Source organism: Strigops habroptila, chromosome 18 (genome assembly GCF_004027225.2).
Source record: "Strigops habroptila isolate Jane chromosome 18, bStrHab1.2.pri, whole genome shotgun sequence".
NCBI classification, from domain to species: domain Eukaryota; kingdom Metazoa; phylum Chordata; class Aves; order Psittaciformes; family Psittacidae; genus Strigops; species Strigops habroptila.
This window is the reverse complement of record NC_044294.2, coordinates 485290-512541: the sequence shown is the minus strand read 5'-3', so window position 1 is coordinate 512541 and position 27252 is coordinate 485290. Positions and strand designations below refer to the sequence as shown.

The following is a 27252-nucleotide window of genomic DNA, read 5'->3' as shown; positions in this document are numbered from 1 at the left end:
ATTATTAAACTAGATCTAGATCAGTGAGGACAAAACAGGATGAGATGGGCTTGAAAGCAGCAATAGCAGAGATGGAGGTTAAGAGATTAGGAAAGGGGACAGAATGGCCAGGGTTGGCACAGGGTCACTGTGAATTGCTCTGTGGGGAGAGCCCATGGAGCAGGATCCTGGGATGCAGACCAAGCCCTTTCCTGCTGCCTCGATGAGCAGAAGGCAGCCACTGGTGCCCAGCACCATGAGGCGTTTGGGAATGCCCACAGCTATTTGGGAAGCATCCCCATGCACTCTGGTAGAGAAAAAGGGCCAGGAAGAGGGAAAAGAGGGAGGGCAGGGGCTGGTCATGGAGTCCCCATCAGCTGGCCTGAGGGAAAGGCTGGGACTGGGCTCACAAGGGGGGAAAACCCAATCCCAGGAGTTAAATCCTGCCTTTGAGACGAGCCCAGAGCCAGAGCTCAGCCACACACACGCATCCCACCACTCCACACCCCGATCCCGCGGGATCCCGGCCAGCGTGTGCTCCTCAGTGGGTTAGTCAATTATTTGATTAATGGATTACCAGGAAGGCAAATCTTGCCCTTATCCTGCAGGGCCAGTTCTCGGGGCAGGCACCACCAAGCTGTTTGCTCGCCTGCTTCTGGAGAGGATCTCATCCTGGGTGACACCAGCCTGCCCGTGCCGCGGCTCCGCAGGAAGGACAGAGCCAGCGCCTGGGCTTAGAGCTGGTGTTCATCAACAGCTCCCGTCCCTCTGGCCAGACTCATGAACTTCTCTCTTCTCACATCATTAGGAGAGTGGGATAATGTTTTCTAAGCCACTACTGGCTTTTCTTAGCCAAGAGGCTGAACGTTTCACCCCCACAATGAACCCATTTGCTCAGGAGCCCGGGGCATAACTAGAAGAGATAAGCAGCAGTGCAAGCCAAATTTTACAAGCCATATATTAATGATGACAATTAAAAATAAGGGAGATAAATTAGTATCCTATCCACTTAAGAAACCCAACAACAACACTGCAGAGCTGATCAGCTTTTTGCCTTAGTACAGCATTCCTAATCCATATTCTGCTGTTTAGAACAGGGAGTAGCCAGGAATTCTCTCATGCAGAGGGACTGCTCCAGCTTGGAACGTGCAGCAGCTGCAGCTGGATGCTGTCAGACAAATAGCAACGTCTCACTCGTGTTTGGATGGAACAGAACTGGAAAAATAAATCCTGTGGCTATTTATTTCTGCTTAAAAACAGACTCTGCCTCCAATCTATTGCTGCTCTTGTCCCTGTCTCTGTGAAACTGGACCCATTCAGCTGTGAACAAGGTATCCCAGGAATGGGCACTTCTCACCTACCCCTCCCCACAGCCCTGACCCAATGGCATCTGAAGATTGAACATCAACTCATGTTGCTACTGAAAGGCAATAATGGGAACAAGCACATCGAGGCACATCCCATCTGTTCCCTCCTGCACACTATAACCAGCTTTAAAACATCCCGCGGGTTTGCCAAAAGTAAAAAGAACAAAACAGACTTTCATTTCCATTTATAAAGAAAAGAGGTGAGAAGCTGCTGCTAATAAAGGATTCAATTAATCCTTTCAGATCGCTTTTCTTTCATAACTGCAGACAGTTTGCCCAGGCAATTAAGCTTTGCAGCAAGGAAATCACTGCACCCGAGATGAGATGTGGGGAGAGGGGCTTGGATGAATCTCTTGGATGCATCTCCCACAATTAGCCTGGCCCTTGTGCAGTTCAAGTGTTCCACAAACTGCTCATGTCCCACATCCACGCCAGCAGGTCCCACGTCCCCAAGATGTGCTCAGGCACATCCATCACAGACTGGCAGGGAAGGGGACATGCAGCTCCCGCTGCAGCCTGTCCCTGCAAGCTCTGCAGAGCCCTGTGCCTGCTGGCTCTGGAGCTGAGCCCGTGCCACAGGGACCAGCACCCCAAGGGAGAGGGTCCGAGAGCCCCAAGTCTCCCAAAACCTAAAACACTTGGGAGACAAGTCCCCACTCCCCACCCCTAAGAACTCCTTGCTTTGCTGCAGCTGGTTCCAGCAGCCAGGATGGCTGGATAGGGCATTCCAGGGAGAAACACAGGGTTAGCAAAAGGGAAAAGGGCTGAGGGTAAGAAATTTTTCACCAGATCATTAAGAAATGCTGGTTGAAGCTCAGATTTGCACAGGGGTGTGAGTGGGTGATCTGAATCCACTGTTCCATAAAGCATTCCAGGGGACGGTAAGTGCAAATAGCCCCTGTCATGCAAATACCAGACAGCTCTGCACCTGTGAACAGAGAGCTAGAGAAATCTATGAGACTCTGCAGATAAGATCCCATTTTCCTACCCAAGTGACTATTGAGCATCCTTTTTCACTGTACAGAGATGCAGAGCAGGAGATCAAGAAGCCCACAACCACCTCAGTGGCTCTCCCTCCTGAATCCATGTGGCTGCAAGCACCGAAGCGGTGCCCAGCCAACGTGAAGGTGTCCTCTTTGAAACGCAAACACCATTTACACTGCTGAGCTGCAAGATACATTGACAGGAATGCTCACCACTGGGTTTCTCTTTGGTCCCTGGCCCCACATGCCTGTGATAGAGGCATCACCCATGCTCACCTCTCAATGGGGCATGATGCAGTTGATGCAGTTCCCATTGAAGCTGATTTTGCCAGCAATCCCTTTCCAGAGCCATCTGTACGCATATTTTCAGACTACACACAGCCCTTTTTCTGCCACCAGCGCGTCCCCCAAGGCTGGTTCCTCTGCTGAGCTCATCAGCATCCTCAGGAACCTCCCAGTCCTGGCTGCCAGTGAGATGCTGCATCCGGGTTCCCTCGACTCTCATGGGGACACTGCACTCAGTGCCCTCACCTGGCACATCTTCCTCTTCTCACACTCCAGTTCTCTCTGCTCTAAGCTGGCAAAAGCACTTCTTGTCCCCAAAAGCCCCCGTGGAAGAAGAAAACGTACCCTGGGTTGTACCTGGGCACAAAGCAGGCTGGGGCTGCGGGTGGGAAGTTGAGCAAGATTTCGCTATAGGACATGGCTGGGGACCAGTGTGGGGTCCCCATAAGCAGCAAGGGGGGCACAAAGCAAATCCTTGCCCACGCCAGCACCCGGCCTGCGGCAGTCAGGCTCCATGGTGGTCTCTGGTTCACATCCCTGGAAATGCCTGTGCTCCCCGCAAACAGCCCCGTGTCCCCTGCAAACCCCTGCTGCTGGCCGGCTCTGCCCGCGTTATCCCATCACATCCATGACTCTGCCAATCTGTTCTCAGCACAGTCACTGTGCCCCGGGGAGCCACGTGGTTTGTGTCTGAAGCATAATTTATGAGTGTGGGATGGGCTCTCCCAGCAAACACAGGCTCCGGAGGTGATCTCCCTGCCCAGACAAAGGGGAAGAACCTCATGACAGCATCCAACGCATGTACAACCTTGCCACAAAGAAACAAAGCACCCAGCTTGTAAGGGAACCAAATACTCCTTTTTTCTTTCCTTTTCTCCCTGTCACTGCCTGTGTTTAGCTGCAAATAAAATAGATGCTCTTTCTGAAGAGGAGAGGAATGGTGGGTCTTATCTTTAAATCATGAGCCTTGGCTGAGGACAAGCCACCTCTTCAGCGAGGCAGCAAGCTGGGGCTTACTCAGCCCCGCACTTGGGCCAGACCCTATTAACCCAAACACCTCTCAAGCCTCTGTGTATCCAGTTAATTCACTTAAAACTCAATCATTTGGAATAGTGAAAACTTCAGGGGGGGTTTATCACCATTTGGCTCATTTCGTCCCACTTGTTCTGGCAAAGTTGAGGCCATAACCCACAAGTGGGGACACAGGGACACACACAGAGGGGTGCAGGCGCAGGGCAGGCGGTGCTGCCCGGTTAGCAGGAGGTCAGTCAGGTTAGGCAGGAAGGGGTTAACCCGTGAAGGTCTCCAGAAGCCAGCGTTGACTCACCACTGTACATGGCAGTGTGATTTCGTAAAGACGTTTCGTTATGGGGTTTCTCTGCAATAAACAAAACACCATGAGCATCTCGAGGGCCACAGAGGGGGGACGGGGGCCAAAGCGCTTCCCAAAACACAAGAGCAAGGCAGACAGGGAAGAGCAGGGACACAAAAGCACTCTGACCACAGCTGCCTTCCAGGACAGACACCACAGTAATAAAGGGAGGCAAAGAGGATTCTGTTCCTCCTACAAGGTGGGAAAACACATCAATGAGGGAAAATTGTATCATAAACATTTCCTTGGGGTGTTTTTCTGTTGTTATAAAGACATTTATATCTTTGGGGGTGAGGGGAATAGATCTGTCCAGTTTGGAGAAGAAAATGTTTTTTCTCTCAGCTCTGAGGGAAACATATTCCAGCTACTCTTTCCCAGCATAAGGCATAGGCTGGACACAGCCGAGCAGCAGCATAATGATGCAGAAGGGCATGGTGAAGATGAACAAATAATAACAATAATTAGGTTCTAAAACCACAATCTGGCGGAAAATCCCTTTTAATTACCAGATAATTAAAGTAGATTGTGTTACATGCAGAACGCCAGCTTTTCAATAAAGTGCTGCTCTCATGTATTGACAACCACCACCTCTGCTTGAAGAAGAAAGCCCATAAGTGCTGAGCATCTGCCCTCCTCAGCTCACGCCATGACCCAAAATATAGTTTTGGTGTCCAAGAACACCTTGGTTTCCACCAGGATGTGGCACAGCCGTGTTATGGAGTCATCTGCCCAACAGGAGATGCGAGAGGCTATGTTGGCTACCATATAGCTGTTGCCCTGAGCCTTAAGTCATCAGCCACACACCATGTATCTGTGCAAGGGCATTAGGAGAGCCCAGCAGATGCCCAGGAGGTATCTGAACCTGGATACCAAGTGTTCAAGGCCATGTTGGACAGGGCTTGGAGCAACCTGCTCTAGTGGAAGGTGTCCCTGCCTGTGGCAGGGGGCTGGAACTAGATGAGCTTTAAGGTCCCTTCCAACACAAACCAGGCTGGGATTCTGTGATACACCAGAGGAAGTCTCTGTACCACTCCCCAAAGAGTTGCATTTTCCTCCTCTGGCACCCAAGGGCATGGCAATCACATGCAATGATTTCTCAGCAGCTGGTGAACTTCCTTTAAGGACAGCCAATGCTCCTGGTTTAAGGCTGAGATGATGGAACAGCTTGAGACAAACACAAGCTCATCTCCTTTGAACATCGTACGTATAAACTTTTTGTATCCTAACAGCTGAGAAATTAGACCCTCAGTTCTTTACATTATAAGGGCCCCTGTGCAGCTCTTGGAGTGGGGTTTGCATCTGATAATACAGCAGAAAGGTAAACTTAAAGAGAGGATCCAGCATAACTGAAAGCCAGTTCTACAGAGCCTGGGAGCAAAAGGCATCTGAGTGTGGCAGGAGGGGGAGCTTGCATCTGTCTGCACAGAAACCTGCCAGAATGTCTTCCATGTGTTCTCTAGAGCTGGACAAATCAACCAAGCTGGAGCCTTTCGAGGCTCAAGAGACCACAGGTCTTTGCCAGGATTTCTCCAGCTCACACTAGGGTAGGACTCAGTCCTTCCCCAACAGGTAACTGCTGGCACTGTTTGGCCAGCTCTGTACACACACAAGTAATACTCACAATTAACTACCTACACACATCCCTCACCATTAGCAAGCAAAGAGCCTGCTGATACTCTTTGTCTTGCTGATTCTCCACTCATGCTTTGCACCAAGGAGGAGCTGTTACAATAAAAGTGCAAAACACTCCAGGCCCCGTCTACTCTCACATCACTCTCAGGTCATTTTAATAGTGTTACTTCTCATTTAAGCTGCTGCAAGATCCAATTAAGCTCCTAACGCCAGGATTTAGGAGCACCTTGTGCCTGCTTTGCACAAGAGTCTGCTACTCAAGACACAGCCTTCATCTGCCAGCACACACTTACTGGACCTTACTGGGAACAGGAGATGGCTCCTGACTGATGACCGGGGCCCAGAGATGCTGTTTCTCTGTTGATTGCTGCTCTGCACATCACACACCCCAAAAGAGAGCCTACGCTCTGCAGGACCTGCACCAACTCCAGAGCATCGTGTCCTGCAGCGCTCCGGCATGAAACATTAGCATCAGGAGCAAAACTTCCTTCAAGCAGTCTTGTTTCTGGTGGTTGGACATGCCCATGGAAAGGCTCTTCCCATGCCTGGAGAGAGCCAAGACGATGCTCTTCACCGTGGTGAAACGGAGATGGGTGGATCTCCTGGTCTCACAAGTACACGCTCAGAGCCCAAAGGCTCAAGCCCTCCTGTGATCACATGCCAGAGCAAAGAAACAGCTCCTGCTCCATAGGTAAATCCTGAGCTGTGCAAGGTTCACACACACTCAGTCCCCCAGTACAACACCACACATGAACCTAAGCCTGGAGCAAACCAAGGCTCTTCCCAGCTTTTCAAACTAGAGAAGTATCACTTGATGTTATACATTTCTTTCAGGATGGGAGCAATGCCCCATCCATGTGGAAATGCTTTCCAGTCTATCCCAGACACACAGACTTAGAGACACCTACACCAAGCTGCCTCTGCAGCCCTCAACCCATGAAGCTGCAAAGCTCTGTGATGCTGGAGGGAAACCATCCCTCAACCCTCACCCAAACTGGTTCTTGTACTATCTTAAATGAAACGAAGGAAGCCACTCTTCTCCCTGGTAGTTCTCAGCGCTGTCAAGGACAGAAATGAGGTGTCTGGAAGGAAAATCCTGTCTGAGAGGCCAGGGAAGAGCCACCCTGAGCAGTCACCATGACACTTACTGGTTTTCACCTTGAGGGTGTAGGGGTTTTTCTGCTGGATGGTGTGGGTGAAGTGGAAGCGCGCGTTGCAGCTGTAGTCAGTCTGGGCATCCTGCAGCATCACGTTGGAGAAGTACAAGTCCCCGTTCTGGCCCTGGGAGACGCGCTTGTCCTGGTGGATGGGCTCCATGGCTGCAGGGGAGGAGAGGCATTGAGAGCAAGTCAGGTACTCCCGCAGGTGGTAAAGGAGAAAAGCAAATCCAGGACCCAAGCTGCATATCATAGAATGGTTTGGGTTGGAAGGGACCTTAAAGCTCATCCAACTCCAACCCCCTGCCACGGGCAGGGACACCTTCCACTAGAGCAGGTTGCTCCAAGCCCCTGTGTCCAACCTGGCCTTGAACACTGCCAGGGATGGGGCAGCCACAGCTTCTCTGGGCACCCTGTGCCAGCGCCTCAGCACCCTCACAGGGAAGAGCTTCTGCCTAAGAGCTCATCTCCATCTCCCCTCTGGCAGGTTAAAGCCATCTGTGCCACACGTGTGCCTCCAGCTCTGAACTAGCAGCAACAACCCTCAACAGAGCTATTTGAAATAACCACCGCAGGTGATGGAAAGGCTGCCCATGGGGTCCATGGGGAAGGGGGTTCTCCCCCAACTCACAGCTGCTCATCCAGAAGATGACAGGAGAGGGCAGGCCCGGCGGCGGGTTGCACTGCAGGCTGAGCGGAGCACCTTCATCCACCTCTATCACATCCACCTTCTCCTTGGGCCACAGGGGAGACTCTGCCGTTAGAAGCAAAGACACCACGTGAGGAAGGGAGGGTGGCAACATTGCAGATCTCTTCCCACTGGACCTGGCCTGGTTTCAATGGAGTGGCCTCAATGCAAACTTCATTATTACATGTGCAAGATTCCCTTAAATCTATACCAAGTATACCCCTGTTAGCTACAGCCGTAACCCCTGTGCCTTCATCTCAGCCCTGTTGCTGGATACATCCTGACACAGGGAGCAGATGAGGCAGGATGAGATATTTGAGCACTCCGTGCCTCTTCTACAAGATCTCCCGCGATGCGCCCTGCTCTCTTAGGCTGCTTGCTCTGCTGTTACTCACTAGAAACCTGGAGGTGGATCTTGCTGGAGAGAGCAGTGCCATAGTCATTCCGGGCGAAGCACTGGTACTCGCCCTCATAGTCCTCCGGCCGGCCTCCGCTGTGGAAGTCAATGACCAGCGTCCCCGACCGCCGCCGCATCGACACCTTGGGGTCCTTCGCCACGTTGAAGAACTTCCCGTTCCGCGTCCAGGAAAAGCTGCGAGCACAGGGGAGAGGTTGGGTTTGTCACCGTGGACCGTATTGACCTGGTGAGGTCCTTACCTGAGCTCTAACGAACAGCAGAGCTGCAGCGCAGCAAGGGCTGAGGATGCACTTACGTGGGCACTGGGTTCCCTTTGGCTTCACATTCAATGAAGATGTTATCCCTTGGGTCGACGATGTAGTCCTTCACGGACTGCTTGGTGATTGTGGGGGGTTGAGGCACTGCAAAGAAAAGGAAAAGCCATGAGGACGGTTGTGTGGAGAGGGTAAATCCCCTCTCTGCCATCCTGCAGCAGATCCTGATGGGATTTCAGCTTCTTCCCCAGGCTGGATGGACAAGTTGTTGTTTAAAGACCTTCAACACCTGAGAATTTCCCATGGGGGGTGCTACTCATCACCTCTTGGACCATCAGCACTTCGGGTACCAGAAGGCTCCTGTTTCTCACTTGGTATCTTGGTGTCATTAAGGAATTTCACAGTTACATCTCCCCGCGGCCACAGACTGTTTGAGTCAGACCGAAAGGCATCCTGGCTGTGCACCCCAAAGAGAGGGGCTGCAGTTGGCACTGGGAGCCTGAGACCCACAGTAGGACCTTTACAGGTTCTCCCTGTGCAAGAAAGAGGCGCAAACCCCTTCCAGGGTTACCTCGCAGGGGCACAGCACTGGTGTTTGGAAGGGCAGAGCTTGTGAGAAGCACTGCACATGTAGGACATGGCTTGGCTCTTGAACTGCTCAGTCCCATGGCTGACCTGAAAGGAATCTGCTCAGGTCTGAGGCTGTTTGCTCTCCCCCTGAGAGCTAGTGATGCTCCAAACATGTTAGCCCATGGAGCCCATTGGGCACACATACTTGTGGAAGGCAGAGGAACCTGCTCTCCTCTGAGCATTAGCAGTACCAAGCCCCTGCAGAAACAACATTTGCCTTGCAAAGACAGTCCAGTTCCTGATCCAGGGAGAGCAGCAGAGCCCAAGCACTCTTCCCAAGCTCCCTGTCTCTCCCAACCATGCCTGGGGGTGAATTGTCCCAGTTCTGGCCACAGAAGCGGGCAATGCACCCAGTACACCATGTGCCAAGCCACAGCCACCACAGCCCCTGCGTGGCACACACCCCTCGTGCCCTGTTTTGGCCATGCAGGACAGACATGCACACGGAGGGCGAGGGGAACACTTACATTCACTCTGAATATTTGCTGTTATTCCCAAAGTGCAGGCATGATAAGGAAAAGAGAAAAGGTTAGATGAAGAACAAACCTATACACATCATGTACACAAACATGCAGAGTTAATTGTAGGGCTCACAAATACTACACACAAGTAATTTTATGATTCAAGCATGTTCTAGTCGACTGCAGAAGAGTCCTATGAGCTGCCCTTTGCCTTTGCAACAGGGTTTTGGGGGCCAAAAGATGGCACAGGCATACTCGTGCCACTCACCTGAGGGCTTTGGTTGCCCCACAGTCTATTGCATCACCCGCAGGAGTTGGCGACATTCCCCCCTTCCCATGGCCAGGCTTATCCTGAGCCCCCCCAGTTTCATTGCCCTAAGTCAGAGGTTAATACGTGCCTGATGAACCCTTAATTGTTTTTTTAGGTGATGCTCCCCTGACACTGCTGTGATCCTGGGGCTTTGCCCACCCATCTGCCCTCTCCTGAGCTGCTTCTGCCCTTCAAACACGAGGTCTGGGAAGCAAAACACCTTCCTGGGAGATCTCTGCCTCCGGAGGTGTGTCGGGAAGGGCAGCGGGTGCCACCAGCATCCCACATCACCTGGTTTCCCATAGGGACCAGGTAGAGCCCAGGCTCAGCTCTGGGGGAAGCAGCTCATCTCTGTAGAGCAGACAGGACTTTGCAGCAGTGTCCTGAGGTGAGGATGGTCCCAGGTTCCCAGCAGCGCTGGAGGGGATGATGCTCTCCTGCTGCTCAGTGCTGTGCAACAGGGAGGAGGAGAAGGAGGAGGGTAGGGAAAGGGTGAGCTGCTGCGGGCTGCCTCCAGCGCATCTCCACCAGTTGTCAGCATTTCTCTTACTTTTCTAAGGTCACTTTACATTCAAGGAGCAAAATTACTCCTTTGCTGATGCAAAGGACAAGGAACAGCAGAAGGTGGCTGTTTGCAGACCCCATCAGGTTTCCCTAACTGCAGCCTACTTCCATGCCAGCTCTCTACATTTCGGGAAGGTTATTGATGCTTACAAAGCCAGGGCTGAAGGAACCACCTAGTTGTGTGCATCCAATAAAATTTCCATTGCTGGGAATAAGAGTGCCTTGTGCATGTTAGTGCTGGCTCCAGGATATTTTCATCTGGAATCGAGCAGAGCAGGGACTCGAGCCTGGGCCTGTTCCCTGTGCTTTCAAATAACACAGGTCTTTATTCCCCTCCATAAATCAGAGCTTTCCCACCCTTTCTCCTCAGTCATTTCCCAATGTCAGCCAAAAGCCACTATCTCAAATTCTTCCTTCCCATTTTGCTGCCCAGAGCCAGGGATCAGCAACAATCCACAGGGTAGAAATTCCTCCTATCAAGAGCAACTTTCACACTTCAGCCTGAATTCAGACCCTGGCAAAGGGCTGCGCTTTCCCTGCTAACACTCTGCTTGCCGGAGGATTTCTGCACATCGCGCTGTCAGAAGAGGTTCCTCGCAGCATTGGGCTGATTGTTACTAACAGCAGCTACAGGAGGAAGCTGCACCACAGAGAAACGACACAAGTGGTTTCCAGAGCAGTGGCTGAGCAGCTCCCAGTGTGAACCCCCATCTCAGGTACAAGACAAGTCATGCATTTCCCATGTGCTGGCCTGAAGACGCCCATTCAGCAGAAACATCAGCCCGTGGCCCCTTTTTCCTCGCTCCATATCCCCCAGCAATTCCATAAAACAGAATTCCCAGCTCAGAATTAACCACAAAGTCCCAACAGAGAGAGAAAAACCACATTACTCTGCAGGACCTGCCTGCGTCTCCATTATCCTTAAGGACATCGGCGTCAACTCATGCCAGATAAGACCAGCAACCAGCTCACATCCTCTCCAAAAGAGCATCCCAAAGCCTGCCCATACTCCATAGCAACACCATAAGCCCTGGTGTGCTCCACTTAAATCAACAGGCTGAAGACTTGCCAGCTTGGCCGAGATGCTCTGTTCCATTGTGATAGGTGGTTTTGAGCCCTCTGCTCAGCTTTTGAGATAAATCACTCTCTGATTTAGACAATCCCAGTGACTTTATAAAGTGGTTTATAACAAGAAAAGTAGCCCCAAACAAGCAACAGGAAAGAAAACTTGAGGCTGGAGCAGGACCTGGGCTGGACACATCTTCACTCTACCTCCTCAGCAGGAGTTCTTAGAGGGGTAAACCACAACTTACAGTCCAGAGGGACTTCAATGGTGCTGACGAGGTGATGAAGGTAGAGAACGAATGCTATTCCTGCGCAGGTGAGGTGGTGTCTTTGCATGACCATTTTGGATGCTGGGCAGCGTTAGGACCTCAGTCGTGTCCCCCAGGGTGAGCAGAGCAGCGGCACGCACAGACGGATCCTCAGCTGCAAAACAAACAGACCCAGCATCAGAGACCCGTTCACAGCCCCAGTTCTGCCTTCTTCCTGTTGGCAACTGTGGAGAGAGTGTGTTTCCAGTCCAAAACTACTGGTGTGAAGGGACAGGGGTGTGAATAGTGCCAGAAAGATAGTCTCCAGGCTCTGGTGACCCAGGTACAAGCCCATGGTCGTGGTCCTCCCAACCTCTGGGTTGTTCTGCTGGCAGAAAAGCAGCCTGATGGGGTTATTTCCTAACCTCACAGGCTTAGGCAGAAGCTCTTCCCTGTGAGGGTGCTGAGGCGCTGGCACAGGGTGCCCAGAGAAGCTGTGGCTGCCCCATCCCTGGCAGTGTTCAAGGCCAGGGTGGACACAGGGGCTTGGAGCAACCTGCTCTAGCGGAAGGTGTCCCTGCCCGTTTGCAGCTGCTTCCCTCCCTGTGCCAGATGTGCAGCAGCACCATCCACGCCTCCCAGGGACTGCCAGGTTATCATATGTATTTCCCATACTTTTTATTTTGCTGTTAATAAACCCACAGACTAAATGCAGATTAATAAAGAGCAAAAAGGAGGATAAATCATCCCATCTGTACCATAAAAGCCGCCTTAGAAACTGCTGCTGTGGTGCATCGCGGCTGAGATACAACCCTCTGTAATGGAGTTATAAAAAGGACATCAGCCATGCAGACAGTGCTCAGCTAAGAACAAGAATAACACCAGGACAGCAAGCAGTGGAAAATCCCAACCTTGCTCCGTGCTGCTCCTCCAAAGTGGGATGTGGCCAGGCAGGGAGCGGTGCAGAGGCCCTGTGGCAAGCAAGAAGAGCCCGTCTCCACCACATATAAATCACCGGCTGCAGCTTTGGATGCTGCTGCTGCCCCTTCAGCTGTTCCCAAGCCCGGTGTGAAGTGGGAGGGAGGGGGCACTGGGAACAACAGACAAACAGGGGAGTGCTGGGGGGCTCTGGGTCCCACAGGGAATGCTGCTGGGAGCCAGTGAGGAGCAGATGTCATAGAGAATAAACAGCCCTGACACATGGCCCGGGAAGCTCTGTGAACCCTCGACACGCTCAATCCCGGCACAAGGCAACTTTTAAGGACACTTTTCTCTGTTATTCTTATCGGGAACCAGACATGTTTAATGGTTTCTCCATCCAGCCCTGCCTGGGTGCGATCAGGGTCTCCAGGGCCTGAAGGAACTCTCTGTTCCAGCATGTCCCAGTTACATCAGATGACAGATTGTGGGTTGGGAAGGGGCTCGGAGGGGAGAGTTGCTTTGATCTTTTCTGCTCATTCTGAGGATTTTCCAATCCAGCTGTTGCAATAAAAAGCGTTGAAGGACAGAATAATGATAGGAGTGAGGCAGTGATTAAAGTCATGTCCAGGCCTTGTGCAGTCCTGTGAGCAGGTCATGCTGAACAAAGCTTTTCCAATGACTTCTTTAGCTTTCTGTTGAAGGGAAAATAGCATTTTGATCTGTAGCCTTCCTTTTTTAAAGCGGTTCATTTCTCCAGTTACAGCTTAAAATGAGTAATGGATCAGGTGGTTTTATGCCCTTCTGTTATGAGTCCAACTTAGGAACTGAATCAGCCAATACTGCAAGCAGAGATTTTGCAAGGCTGAGATTTCTAGTGTCCCTGCTGTGCTCACGTGCTGATGCTCCACATCACTATCACAGAATGTTTTAAACCCCTCTTCATTCGCAGATGAAGTATGAGAGGAAAGGTGAAAGACAGCAGGCATTTAAATAGCACACATTTAAATGCTGCTGGAGCCTGGAAAGCAAAGAATATGTTGGTTTCTTTAAACTGGGGACTAGTTAATGTGAAAGAAATGGGAGTGACATGAAAGAGCGGGTTCCTGGCACAGATGCTTGGGAGATATTTGTCCATACCTGCAGTTTGCAATAAATGGGAATACAGAAAGGGCTGAGCCCAAATGCTGATATATATATAATATACACAGGGACCATCTTGAACACATCCCTGGCAGTGTTCAAGCCCAGGCTGGACGGGGCTTGGAGCAACATGGTCTGGTGGAAGGTGTCCCTGCCTGTGGCAGGGGGTTGGAACTGGATGAGCTTTAAGGTCTCTTCCAACCAGAACCAGGCTGGGATTCTATGATCCATGCAGCTAATGGATGCAAAAGAATGTATCCTATCCGTCACCATATGCGTTGGGACTATAAAATAAGGAAGAGATAAATTTGCAAATCACTTTTGAGCTGCTTAAGGGAGCAGCAGCGACACAGTGGCTCTGAACTGAAACTGTGGGCAGAGCTACATGAGAATGACCTGGATGCTTCCAGTGGCGGGACACAAGCCAGGGAGGACAGGGCAGCCCGTGCAGCACTGCGCATCCACCAACCAAGAGCAAACAATAAACCCATGCCAAAGCAGACACAAAATGCATCCCCACCTTTGGGAGAGCAAACATCAGGCTCCTCCAGGGCCCCTTTGTTCCGGGGCAGATGTGGGTGCGACTCACTGTGCACCAGGAACAAGTTGCAAACGTGCCTGCGTGTGTAGGTGGGTCCGGGGGACAGGCAGTGCCTGAGCCCCTGGCCATGCAGAACACAGCCCCATTGTCCGTGTGCTCCTCACCCAGGGACGGGGACATCTCCCCAGCACAGAGGGCTGGAGCTGAAGTAGAGGCATGAACGTGCTCATGTGGGGATGCTCAGGGTCATGAAGCTGCCTCCTGATGTCTTCATCTGCTTCTGAGACTGACTGAACCAAATGGCCCATGCAAAGCGACAGATGAGACCTCTTCTTGCCAGGCTTAGCATTTCTTAATCGTTGCTTCTGGCCCCATTGTGCAACACAGGAAAGATCTAACGGGGTGGCCAGAGCTGTGGAGGAAGGAGGGTTGAGTCTGGGGATGCTCAGGAAGCCTCTGAGCTGGCTGGACCCAAACTCGACCTTAAATCTGGGCCCTGAATGTTCAGTGAAAACACAGCAGAGAGCAAAATCTCACACAAACAGACCTGGGATTGCAGTGCCATCAAGTAGGAATTAAACTGTTTAAAATGTATTTCTCATTTGGCATTAAACCTGCACCCGAGCACCAACAAAAGCCACGTCCCATTGCTTCCTACAGGCAATGGGTCAGAGCCACATGCCTTTTGCCCCAAATACTTCCCCAGAGTTTAGAAATAGTTTTTGGACTTGTTGGTGTTTTCCATCTCCCCTGTGACCTACTGCAACATCCTTCCAACAAACAGTCTGGGTTGAGAAATACATCCCAGACCTTGGCTCAAACCTCCCTCCAGAGGCATCAGATACTTCCCTAAGTAAGAGGTGGATGTGAAACTTTAACTCTGCTCCATTTGGAGCCTGCATCCTTGCTCTGAACAGGCACTGGGTGGAAAAACTTCAATGCAGGAAAGACAAAAAAAGGACAGACGCCAGGGGATGATGGAGACACCCATGACGGGATGATTAGTCCCCAGCAGGGACCAGCCCCCCCATGACACCCTCTCCCAAGAGGTGCTGATGATCCCAGCACCCATCAGGTGAATACACCTTGATGAACTCAATGCCATGTGGTGAACGGGGTGGCACTGAAAGCAAAGCCGGCCCACACACTGCTCCAGGGTCATTGCCCTGCTCTGCTGCAAGTTTCACACTCTCAAGTTTCGCCTTACATGCAGTCACCACTCACGTACCAATAATTAAACCAGAAAACAGCTCTGAGCACTTTGGAAGCCACTCAAAACCTGCAGTGAAAGGGAAAAAAAAGGCCAGGTTGGACGGGGCTTGGAGCAACCTGCTCTAGTGGAAGGTGTCCCTGGCTGTGGCAGGGGGTTGGAACTGCACGAGCTTTAAGGCTCTTTCCAACCCAAACCATTCCATGATTTATGAAAAATCAGCTTTTAAAATTCCTTCAGGTCCTTCCAGCACCAGGAATGCTGTGGATGGTACCACCATAGAGGGTTTCTCTGCAGACATTGCCTCCTTCCTCACTTCGCAGCTCCCAAGGGACACCAAGCCAGCCCAGCGGGCTGCCCACCAGCCTGGCAGAGCCACAAACCTTCACGGCCATGCAGAAGAAACTTGGAATCTCTCTTTCTCCACGCACATGTCAATTCAATACACACATTGCTTCCTCCCTGCCTTGAGATGGGGGAAATCTCTCCTTTCCACAGATGGCGGAAAGCTGTGCTAGTGCATCCTCATTCCCAGCCCTGGAGCATCCCTGCTTCCCCCCACGACAGCGAGCCACAGCTCCCATCTGCTCGGCACCAACAGGTTTCCCGCTGGCTTCGATTGGCACAGCCAGGAGAGGTGGGAGGGGAAGTTTGCCTATCACAGGCTCTCTTCCCCAGCAAAAGGGGTTGGATGAGGCTGGACATGCTCCGCTCATTAGCAGGACATGAACCACATGCCATGTAATCCACTTTGCTGCTTCTCCAGCCAGGCTCCACGGCGCTGGGGGGCAAAGGATACACGCAAATATCTCTTGCTGCAGAAATGCAGCCACCAGGGAGACCCCACTCAGCAGAAGGCAGGACCCTGATCCCACACAGGCTGATTTGGCCAAAACTTGGCTCTTCACCATCATTCCCAAAACCACATCCCTGCAAACCACAACACGCGGGATGTCCTGCTCCAACCCCACTAAACTTCATACTGCCCCAGGGAAGCTGAGCAGAGCTGGAGGACTTCCCCTGGGAGCACAAAGAGCATTGGGGAAGGGCTGAGATTAATTTCCTTCTCAACGTCTTAATGAAATGAGACCTTCTGGAATAACGATGGAAACAAATCCCTTCCCTGTAGCCCTGCTCCAGCAAAATGACCACAGGGATGAACTCTCCGAAGCAGAGAGGGGGCTGTAGAGCAGACACAAGAACAGGAAGCAAGGGGAATCTCTGGCTGAAGTTAAATAAAATTAAACCATTCTACACTAAGGGATTGGTTTTAGTCAGCCCATTGGGTCCAGCAGGATGCTTTCAGGAGCAATTAGGCATTTATCCTTATTTACGGTTGTAAGAGGAACAGTAAAACTCGAGCTGCAAGTGTTCCCAAGAAGATTCTTACAGCACCATTTAATGCATTTCAACCGCTTAATTAATACTGATTGAATAGCACAGAGCAGCATTTCCACAAAGAGAAAACCCTTCTGGTTTCAGATAATGAAAAACATTGGTTTAGAGGGAATATATCTATGTGATTCCCTAACAGCAACTAAAGGCTTCGTTTTGCTCCTGCTCCGTTCAGGCTCTCCACGGCCTTCCCTGCGCCATATGGAACACATCAGAGGGGTTTCCAGGTTGCTGACTTCCAGGCCATAAATCTGCACCTCCCTTTTGTTTGGCAGCAACAGGACCTTCTGTCACACCTTGTAGAAGCCACCACGCGTGTGCCAGCCCATCCTGACACCGCATCAGTGGAACAGCTCCATGGGGGTGAATTCCATGCAGGGAGCCAGGACCCACCTTGTGACACAAAACCTTGATGGGGATGGACACATCCACGCACCTTTCTATTTCCCTGGTTGTACCCAGATGCACACCAGATGTATGTACAGCTGTGCCCCTACAACACGCACAAGAAGCCACTCAAAGCAAACGTTGCATTACAGCACAGAAATCAGTGGGGAGAAGGAAAGAAACCATTATGAATTATTCAAGGCCAGGTTGGACGGGGCTTGAAGCAACCTGCTCTAGTGGAAGGTGTCCCTGCCCATGGAACTGGATGAGCTTTAAGGTCCCTTCCAACACAAACCGTTCTATGAAGCAGCAAAGAAATGATCATGAAGACATGATGATTTGGCATTTCTACCCCAAGGGACAGCCCGTGCCCTGCCCTGGGGACGGCCGCAGCGCTTCCCCCTTGCCTCTGTTTGGAGGAGAGAGAAGCGCTTTGTGTGTGTGCCTGAGGTTGGGTACAGCTTGCACAATTGTTCTGAGAAACAACTGCCTGAGCAAACACCAGAAAATTCATTTGCATCTCGTCTTCTCCCCCTTAAAGAAGGATTATTCCCCTCCTTTCAGAAACTAACGCTTCAGACCTATGTACCCTCTCATCGCAGGCAAGAAGGGAAGTCAGGCTTCTCATGGGAAACAGGTCCTAGGCTAAGGTTACTGAAGGTCCAGTGTCTATTGACAACCATTTTCTATACCTATTCTATCCCCTGAGGAGTCCCCAAACACATCTTTGCTCCTGTCCACTGCACAAAAGGACATTTCTCAATACACAGCCCGCAGCAGCTGAGGTTTGCAGAGACACCAGAGAATCACAGAATGGTTTGGGTTGGAAATGACCTTAAGATCATCCAGTTCCAACCCCCTGCCATGGGCAGAGACACCTCACACTAGACCAGGTTGCCCAAGGCTCTGTCCAACCACTGCCAACGCTCCATAAACACTCTAGACAGCCCAATTTGTTCAGGGTAACTGCCCATATACTCCTCCCGTCACATTTTCAGCACATCCTTAAGAACTACATCCTCAGGGAACACACGCCCAGGCCGTTTCTCAGCCCCTGGTTTCTCGTCTCACTCCTCCACGGGATTTTTGCCATCTTCTGCATTTTCCTTTCACTCCCTGTACCCCTCCTGCCTCGCCTCACTCGTGGGTGAGTTTTCAATCCCAAGCCCCGCAGGCAGTGTGCATTATAAAAGGAGTGAGCAAACAAACAGGCATTGAGAGAAAGGAATAAGGATGGTTTCCTAAAGTCACCCACCAGCACATGCCAGGAAGAGCCGTGGCAGCATCCCTATGGCTCCGCATAGGGCAGCATGTGGGAAGTGGGAACGAATCGGTCAATCCCTGAACTTTAGAGCTGATGCTGGCATTGAAGGGATTTATACTTTAGCTTATCTCAACAGCTCTCAGCCAGCCAGAGTTCTTCCAACCTCCCTTCTGCAGCGCCTCAATTCAGGACCAGCTGCAGGCAGGCTCAAATTCCAGAAACGCTTAAAAAATACAGGATAACGGGAATAATTGCTCTTGTTGCTATTGCAGTTTGCAGATTTGAGTGCAAACAGTGGTCATGCTTTCAGGAGGTCACTCATTTCCTTGCAGAGCTGTGTATCACTACCAGGCACACGGGGAACTCCAGGGACAGACTCTTGATCTATTGCGGTCATATCTCGGTGCTACATAAATGTGAATTCATTTATCATCCTGTCCCTCTGATAATGTAAGGAAATATTGTCATTCTATTGCACAAAGGGACTCCAGTCTGGAGAGGTCAAGTGTTACCCCAAGGTCAGACAAAAGATATAGCATGAGTGGGAAATGAGCTGAGATCACTCGGTTTAATCAGAAAATACCATTTAACCTTTACAAACCGGTCATAGTCAGGGGGCGAATTAAGGAAAAGCATGAAGCTTCCCATGGAAGATGACAACGTGGCCTCACCAGCCGGCCCATCACCCCCAATCCCATTCCATGCCCCCGCGGCAGCTGGGAAGTGGCCCCACGACAGCCGATCTGCGGGGCATCGGGTCACACCAGCCCCACTAATCAGCTTCCCACCCTCCCGGGGAGCTGCTGCTTCCCACAGCTCCTCCTTTCACCAGCGAGGGGGAGAAGTGGGTAAGGAAGAAAACCCACAACAATTCATTGGAGTTATCCCTGGGAGAAAACAAAGGGCTCCAGAGCATCGGTTCTGCATGGGCTGCATCTTGGGCGTGACATGACATTTAGCAAACATGTTAAAAGTGGGGTACAGCTAAGATAGAAACAGCGATTGTTTTTACATACATGGTCATTTATAGCATGAGGGTGTTGCTTTAAGAGGCACAAGGATGGGAACTGATGTGGAAAATATGGATTAAAAAGCAAAAAAAAAAGTGTAATAGGAAAGAAGAAACTTTCCCACTTGCATGGTGGGAGATGAGAAGCTTTAAGGGGCAGTGTTAGGGCACAGGGCACACTGATGGCACGTGTCTTTAGTGCTGTACAGGACACTGCCCGTGGGCACTTCACCCAGCAGTGGGTGTTACTGGGTCTGGCCCCGGAGCTTCTCAATCCTGCACCTATGTGCAAACCTAACCACAACACTGGTGCTGCCAAATCCCCAAGCAGTATCAGTGGTGACAGGTACCAGGCCCTCACCCTTGCAGCAAAGCTCCTTTGCATGGTCCATCCATCCCACGCTGTTCAGGAGGAGCAGGACACAGCTAACAGCAATGGCTAATGTCTGTCCCCGCTGCGTCCCTTGGCCACCCCTCTCAGGGACAGCAGCATCTGGCCCCGGGTGATTAGCCAACTGCTAATCACAGAGCAAGAGCTATAAACAGCAACTGGAGGATGGATCATGCAGCAATTGCTCTCGAAAAGCTGCCTTTCCCCTTCTGGCTCCCTCACAAGTCGGCTCTGCCTCCCTCTGCAGGGCACAGCCCCGAGGGGGATCGCACAGAATGGGGGCTTGCAGCAGGCTGGGCTGCTCTAATAAAGATGATGGATGCAACAACCAGAGAGAGAGACAAGAATATGTTCCCTAATTGCATGGGTAAGGAAATGGCCTGGCTTGAATTCATTAAGAGCACCAATGGTTGTACATTGGCCGTAACCCACACCTTGTCTACATCGGTGGTGTGCCTTGAGATGCCGCAATGGGCAAAGCACGCCAGCACTGACCTGTCACCACATCAGACATGGGAACAAGCCAACACTGATCCCTATGCCCTGCACGGCAGAGCCTGCAGCTCTCAACTTATCCCAGTACCCATTTCCTCCTGTGGCTGGTGAGGCGCTGGCACAGGCTGCCCAGAGAAGCTAGTAGCTAAATGAATTGGAGTATTTGTGTTTCTATCTTATGTTACTGAGCTCCTGGTCACTTGTGACGACTTAACCCTTCTATTACCCTCCAGTCCCCTCCCAGTGCCCTGACGAGTCCTTCGACCCCCTGGAAAGCTTCCTTTCAGCTTTAGCAGGGTCCATACTGTAGCCCAGAGCAGTCCCCAGCATCCATGAGAGCTGCTGTGCCCCTGCCCAGGGCAAACAGGCCCAGTTCCCCAGTTCATTCATTCCACGGGTTTTCCTTTCAAAATGGTTCACCAAGATTCTTTATTTAACAGAGGGAAAAGAAAACCATTTCATTAGCACAGACTGCCCTTCATCTTAGTAAGCTGAGCACTCCCTCCATCAGAGAAATGCAGTTACTGCAGTACCACAACCAGAAGGAAGGTGAATACTTCTGGGGTTTAAGGTTGGAAAGGTCTAAGTAGCTGCTCTAGGGTCCTAGGGCTGTGCAGGCAGCGAGGCCAGGCTGGGGCAGAGCTGGGCTCTTCAGGATGCACTGAATGGGTGCAGTTATTCAAGTGCTGAACATTCCCCCCACTGGAAATTAAAGCCCCATCCAGGTTGGATGGGGCTTGGAGCAACCTGCTCTAGTGGAAGGTGTCCCTGCCCATGGCAGGGGGTTGGAACTGGATGAGCTTTAAGGTCCTTTCCAACTCAAACCAGACTGGGATTCTATGAAATTATTGCATTCAAAAGGTGAAGGACTTGAGCATAAAAGCTTTACTCTTCATGGGGTGGTTTAAGCCCAGAAGAGCTTTGACAAGAGCTACCAGGAACAACAAGGAGGGGTTTGACCCCGAGAACAGGAGGCAGAAATGGCACCAGGGGCTGTGACCAGCTCTGAGGAGCCACTGGGCAGCATCGCAGGACAAGTCCTTCCTCGCCTCCTCACAGAGCTTGGGAAATGAAGTGGGGCTGTGCAGCCACCCCCCATGCTGGAATGCACCTTTCAAAAAGCTGGGAATGTCACATTCCCAGCAGGAACATCACACAGGAGCACAAGAGGGCATGGGTGGCAGAGATGCTGAGGTCCATGAGGACCCACCTATGCAACCCTATAGGTGCTTCCCAGGGTACGCAGGCTCTGCTCCTCCTTCACAGTCTCTCCCGTCCTTTTGGCTGCAACACTCCCAACCTGTCCCCCTCATCTGCCACCCCCCAAAGCCACCCCAACTTCCAGCCAGGTCCCCAGTCTCCATCTCCCCCTGGGTCTGTAACCAGATCAAACATGGAGGTGTCACTGACAAGGCAGGAACATGCCTCCTGATGATGAATCCCGTAAGCGAGCTGTATTTACAGGCACCAGCTCTTCCCCAGGGCCTGGCCGAGGGCCCTCAAGCTGTCGTATCACCTTACAGCTCCTCACCATGTGCAGGCAGCTGCCAGATGCTGCCCTCCATCCACCACCCTTGGCCCAGGAAGCCTCCACTGCCTGGAGCATGGCGTTCCACCCCATCCTTATGCTGGGTATCTGCCCAAATCCAGACATCCATCTCCCAACAGGAGTCAATGTGTGTGATTAAGCTGCTCTGCTATTCCCAGGCACAGTCTCGGAGCACATCTGGTTCCCATGTTCTGCAAAATGCCTTTGACATTTCATTTCAAAACCCCAGGCGCTTCGACAGGGCTGACGGAGCAAAGCAGCAGCAGATCTGACATTCCCTCCCTGAGCCAGCTCATGGACAACCTTTAGATGGGATGACAGCCCAGCAAGCGTTGGAGAAATGGGAGGGGACCGGGAACGCTCAGGTAATTCTTCAAACCCTTATATAAAGATGCAAACAAGGCTGTCTGCAAGTCTGGTTCTCTCAGGAGCACTGGATTTGCGTTTGTAATGGGCTTTCCTTGCCCCATGCACACTTACTTAGACCCTGATTCCATGCGGGGAATCACAGGAAGATCAATACCTCTCATCTACACTCCCCTAACAATTCCCATTTCAGACCCAACTGGGCATCCCTTTGCTTCTGCTGGAGACATTCGGTTCTTCCAAGTTTAGTGGAAGTTTGGCAGGGAGACTGGGATGCTCTGACTTTGATGAGTTACAGTTCAAATCAAGCCAGCTCCATATCATCCCCTGCCACGCAGCCACCACCCCGACCTGGGCAGGCTGAGTGTCTTCTCCCTCCCTTTCTCCCTCGGCCCAACACTTGCAAGTAGTTTATTTCCCAACAGAAGCAGTTGGCAGCCCAAAGTTAATGGTCCACGTGTCTCCCACCAGCCCCAATAACGTTTTAGTAGCCCCATCCTCACTGCCTGTCCTTCACATGTAGATGTATCAACAGCCTTTGCCAACAGACAGTGTGTTTTAGCCTGGGATAACAGAGATGCTGCGAAATCACACGTTATTTATTACCCTGAGCTCAGAAGGGAAACACCATTCTCCGGTATTTCAGCAATGCTTTCACAAGTTTGCACATTACTCTGCATCAAATTCTCACCCTTTGCCACACAGTCATTAATATTGCCAGCACAGCCACTCCATCTGCCTCCTGAGCCCCCTCCAAAACAGTAATAAGTTAATTGGTAGAAGCATTTGGCTTCTACATAATGAAGCTGGCACAAAACCAGCTTTTAACCTTCAGGACTGAATACAGGATGCAGGATGGGGATTACTTGTTTACTGTGCTGAAAAGAAAAAGGGATGTGTATCCGTGTTGAAAGACCAGGCTGGTGCTTTGTATTTTGAAGAATCCCAGACTGGTTGGGGATGGAAGGGACCTTAAAGCCCATCCAATTCCAACCCCCTGCCATGAGCAGGGACACCTTCCACTAGAGCAGGTTGCTCCAAGCCCCTGTGTCCAACCTGGCCTTGAACACTGCCAGGGATGGGGCAGCCACAGCTTCTCTGGGCACGCTGTGCCAGCGCCTCAGCACCCTCACAGGGAAGAACTTCTGCCTCAGAGCTCATCTCAATCTCCCCTCTGGCAGGTTAAAGCCATTCCCCTTGGCCTGTCCCTACAGCCCCTTGTCCAAAGCCCCTCTCCAGGTTTCCTGGAGCCCCTTTAGGCACTGGAGCTGCTCTAAGGTCTCCCCTTCAGGAGCCTTCTCTTCTCCAGGCTGCCCCAGCCCAGCTCTCTCAGCCTGGCTCCAGAGCAGAGCTGCTCCAGCCCTCGCAGCAGCTCCAGGGCCTCCTCTGGAGTCACTTTTCTCTTAAAAGAGTCAAGCCAAAGGCAAAGGCAGTGAGGCTGAGCCCGGCACTGGGCATTCTGCTGCAGAGCATCTCCCACAGGCTCTGCTGGAGAGGAAGAAGCTGCAGTGTTGCTGGCACTAGCTGTGAAAATGGGAAGGCACAAACCAACTGGTTCATGCCCTGAGAATGCACAGACAGGAACAGTGTGGGTGTCTGTGATGAATGATAGGTACATAACAGGAGAAAATACCCAAACAGCTGCGGGACTAAGCATCACTTTGTGATCTCCTGCTGTGAGATCATTCCTGAGACTAGATGCTGTGTTTATGCAGTTTGAGCTGGGGATACACAAGGTAAAGACCTTTTCCTGCCTTCTCTGGGCTGCAAAACATTTCCAGAGCCCCAGAGGCTGGAAGATAAGAAACCCATGTCCTACAAACCCTTACCAATACAAATCTGTCATTGCAAGGACTGGAAGCAGGAGAAAACGTTGCTGGATAAATACTGGAGTTTAAAGACAAGCAGAAACCAAAGGAAGGGAAAATCTCAATATTGCACTACTCCACTGTCTCCCACCTCATCTCAAATCCACCCAGCCAAACTCTGCATCAGGGTGGTGAAGTGCTACAAATGTTAGATCAAAATCTCTTTGTAAAAGCCATTTAAACAGTGCAGCTGATGGAAACAAGGGGCGATGGGGATTGGGATTGAGCTGAAATCTGGATTTGGTTTCCTGGGAAAATACTTCAATGATCTTCCCCTCCACAGAACTCGGGGAGAAATGATCCCACTGGATAAGACCCGGGATCACCTCTGGCAGAAGCTACAGGAGGAGCTGGTGCTCAGCATCACTCAGCCAAAGCATCCCAATGCTTCCCATCCCATCCCGGCCCCCCGGCCAGGCTCCAGCCAGGCAGGCTGCCTGCCCTGCCTGCAGTGCTGCCTGAATAGAGCTCGGAGGAACCAGTGCTGAGCCAGGCACTGGGCTCAGGACACGACCTGTCCCAGGGCTTTTCAAACCCCTGTTCCCAAGTTCCTTCCCTTCGGACAGGAGATGTAGAAATGCAGAGCATGTCCCACATTGGCTAAAGCAATATGGAAAATAGTAAATGTTTCTCACGTGGTTTTGGGGAGTTTCTTTCCCCTTTTCTCTAGTGCAGACTGCTGACATTTCCCAAGCAACGTTATTCCTACACTGAAGATACTATGTGAGCTTGGGCTTTGGGTAGCGGCTTTAAGTGCGGAACAGAATGCAAAGGAACACTACACATTAACTTTGATTTAAAAGACAGAGTAATTTGAGTTTCTTAACCAAAATGCACACAAAGAACCGTGTAGAGCTGGAGCACTGAACAAGGAAACAAAATACGCAAGGCACTGACTGAAAATGTTCTACTATTTGGTGTAGTACTGACTGCACCAGCCCCAGCCTTTTGGCTGTCCCCAAGAGCCAGTACCATAACATAGGCACTGGTACCACTGCTTGTGGCTGCTGGGCTTGGAAGTTAAGCCTGGCTTCTTCCAGGCTACCATAGAGCTACACAGTAAAACCACAGTGAGAGCTAACAGCACTGGAGCCTGACCCACTTCGTTGTTCCTCCACTTCAAGACATTGTTAGAAACGTTGATAAAGCAAGCATATGCTTAAAAGATAAAGTCATCTCTCCCCAGAGATATCTTCACAGCTCGTTTATTACACCCCCTCAAAGAACAAAGGGCAAGAGCCAGCTTCAATTGTCTTGAAGCTACAATGAGGGATGAGAGAGTTCAGTTTTGCCTCCCAGCCCTACTGCTAGTTCCACTCCTAACAAGCTGCACTTCAAGGCAATGCGTTTATCGCACGAGCAGCTTTCTTTCAAACCCAGCATGAACAAAGGGAGAGCTGGCCACAAGCCTCATCACTGCTGGGCTCATCCTGTATCCCCCCAGCTGCAGCTTTATACCCAGTTCGACCAGGCTCCGGGCTCAAGAGTTATGCTCTAATTTAAGGATGGGATTTTCATGCTCATTTGCAGACAAGCAAAATGGTAAAGCAACACCATCCCCATCAGAAGGGACCAAAGGGCTTCACATAATGAGCTTTGGCTTGGTCCCAAGCAGGACCAAGAAAAAACCACTTGTTTTTTCTTGACTGAGTACATATATATATAAAGGCAATAACAGCATTTTCCAGGTGCTCTTGTCAGAGGAAGAGCATCACTGACTGGCTGCAGGAGGTAGGTGGCTGCAAAGGCAACTGCTACCCAGCCAGCAGGGCTGGGAACACAGCTCCTGAGTGTTTATCACCCTCTAAGAAGGGAATGCATTTGTAAACGCATCATTGAAATATTACTATACAAATATGGGCAGAGGTACCAGGTCCGCACCATTTCGGACATGGGAAGATGCCCAAACCCTATTCCCTGAGGACCTCGGCCTGCTCTCTCTCCGTCAGAACCAAGCCTGCTGAAGCAGCTTGATAAAGCTAGAAATCCTTTTCACTGCTCATAAACCACTGTTTTTATGATCTTAGACTTACAAACAGCTGTTTATTTTCCTAGTTGGCTCTTCTGAAACATTCCTTCCAAAGCACAATGGAAAGCATCAGGCATTTTCCAGGAATTTTCAGAGCAGAGCAAGTTTGGCACTCTGTTATTTGAGAATCACTGGGAAAAAGGGTGCAATTAGCTCCAGAACAAGCATCTATTCTGGGTGGCAACCTCAGGATCCTTCCCCTGGCATCCAAACAGCCCCATGTGACAAGCGGATGCCAAGCAGCCGAGCCTCCCTCCCGCTCAGGCATGCATACAATTCCCATAATATCTGCCTCCCAGCATTGCTCCCAGCTCAGGAAGCTAGTCAAAACCTGCATCTGTAACCCTTTGTGTGCTTGGAGAAGGCTGCAGAGCTTCAGGAAATGGGAGCAAACCCAAAGCCACAGCAACTCCCCTGCCCTACGCAGGCAGCGCAAGGGCAGGAGTCAGGAATCTTGCCTCTCCTGCCCACAGTGTTTTTGACAGTGTGAGCATTAAATTAGGCATTAAGTCATAGAATGGTTTGGGTTGGAAAGGACCTTAAGATCACCCAGTTCCAACCCCCTGCCATGGGTGGGGACACCTCACACTAGATCATGTCACCCAAGGCTCAAATCAAATCAAATCAAGTCAGTCCCTCACCCAGCCCTACTATCAAGTTTCGGCTGGACAGGGTGCTGGGACATCTAGTGTTGGTCATGCTTTGCCTATAAAGGTTGGACCAGATGATCCTTGAGGTCCCTTCCAACCTGGGGTTCTATATTCTGTGAAAATCTCAAGTTGATGTGCTTTGAGGTGTGGAAAAACAAGGATTTCCACACAACAGGAATGAAGCCTGCAGGATCATCCCCTGCCTGGGAGCACAGAGAAGCACGAAGCCATTGAGGATTTGGAGCATCACCAAGTCCCACACTGAGACCTGAGTGGGGCAGTTTGGAGCAGCAGATGCCCTTGCGGGATGCCAGATCCCTTTTTGGGGGTCACAAGCCCCTGGCACTCCCTGCAGCCACTCACATCCCACAGGAGCCTGTGGCCATGGCAACCCGCAGCCATGTGCGGGAGCATCCGCATGAGCAGAGAAGGGGGAGAAGCTGCTCCCGAGCTCAAAAATTATTCATGAAGAATTAGTGAGAGCTCCAATGAGCCCCCTGCAGCGTGTTCTCCCCCAGCCCTGCTGGGGAGCAGGCAGCAAGCACCTTCCTCCCTCTTCCCCTTGGCAAAAGGCTGTTAATTTGATATTAAGAGATGAAAAGAGCCCTTTCCAGCAATGGCAGT

At 51.2% G+C, this 27252-nt stretch overlaps 1 protein-coding gene across 13 annotated transcripts in view; it reads right to left on the bottom strand.

Annotated features, from left to right (window-relative positions):
• NFASC (neurofascin) overlaps window positions 1-27252 on the bottom strand; it is an 88633-nt gene that overhangs the window by 43943 nt on the left and 17438 nt on the right. For 12 of the 13 annotated variants that reach the window (XM_030473365.1, XM_030473351.1, XM_030473352.1 and 9 more), the window contains exons 2-7: window positions 11414-11588; window positions 9233-9250; window positions 8177-8282; window positions 7859-8055; window positions 7407-7529; window positions 6767-6937 (exon numbers count right to left, since the gene is read on the bottom strand). In XM_030473365.1, the coding sequence (XP_030329225.1) occupies window positions 6767-6937; window positions 7407-7529; window positions 7859-8055; window positions 8177-8282; window positions 9233-9250; window positions 11414-11507 (709 nt within the window). In that variant the 5' untranslated portion in view covers window positions 11508-11588. The remainder of the gene's footprint in view (window positions 1-6766; window positions 6938-7406; window positions 7530-7858; window positions 8056-8176; window positions 8283-9232; window positions 9251-11413; window positions 11589-27252) is intronic. The other variant, XM_030473354.1, reaches the window with a different exon arrangement.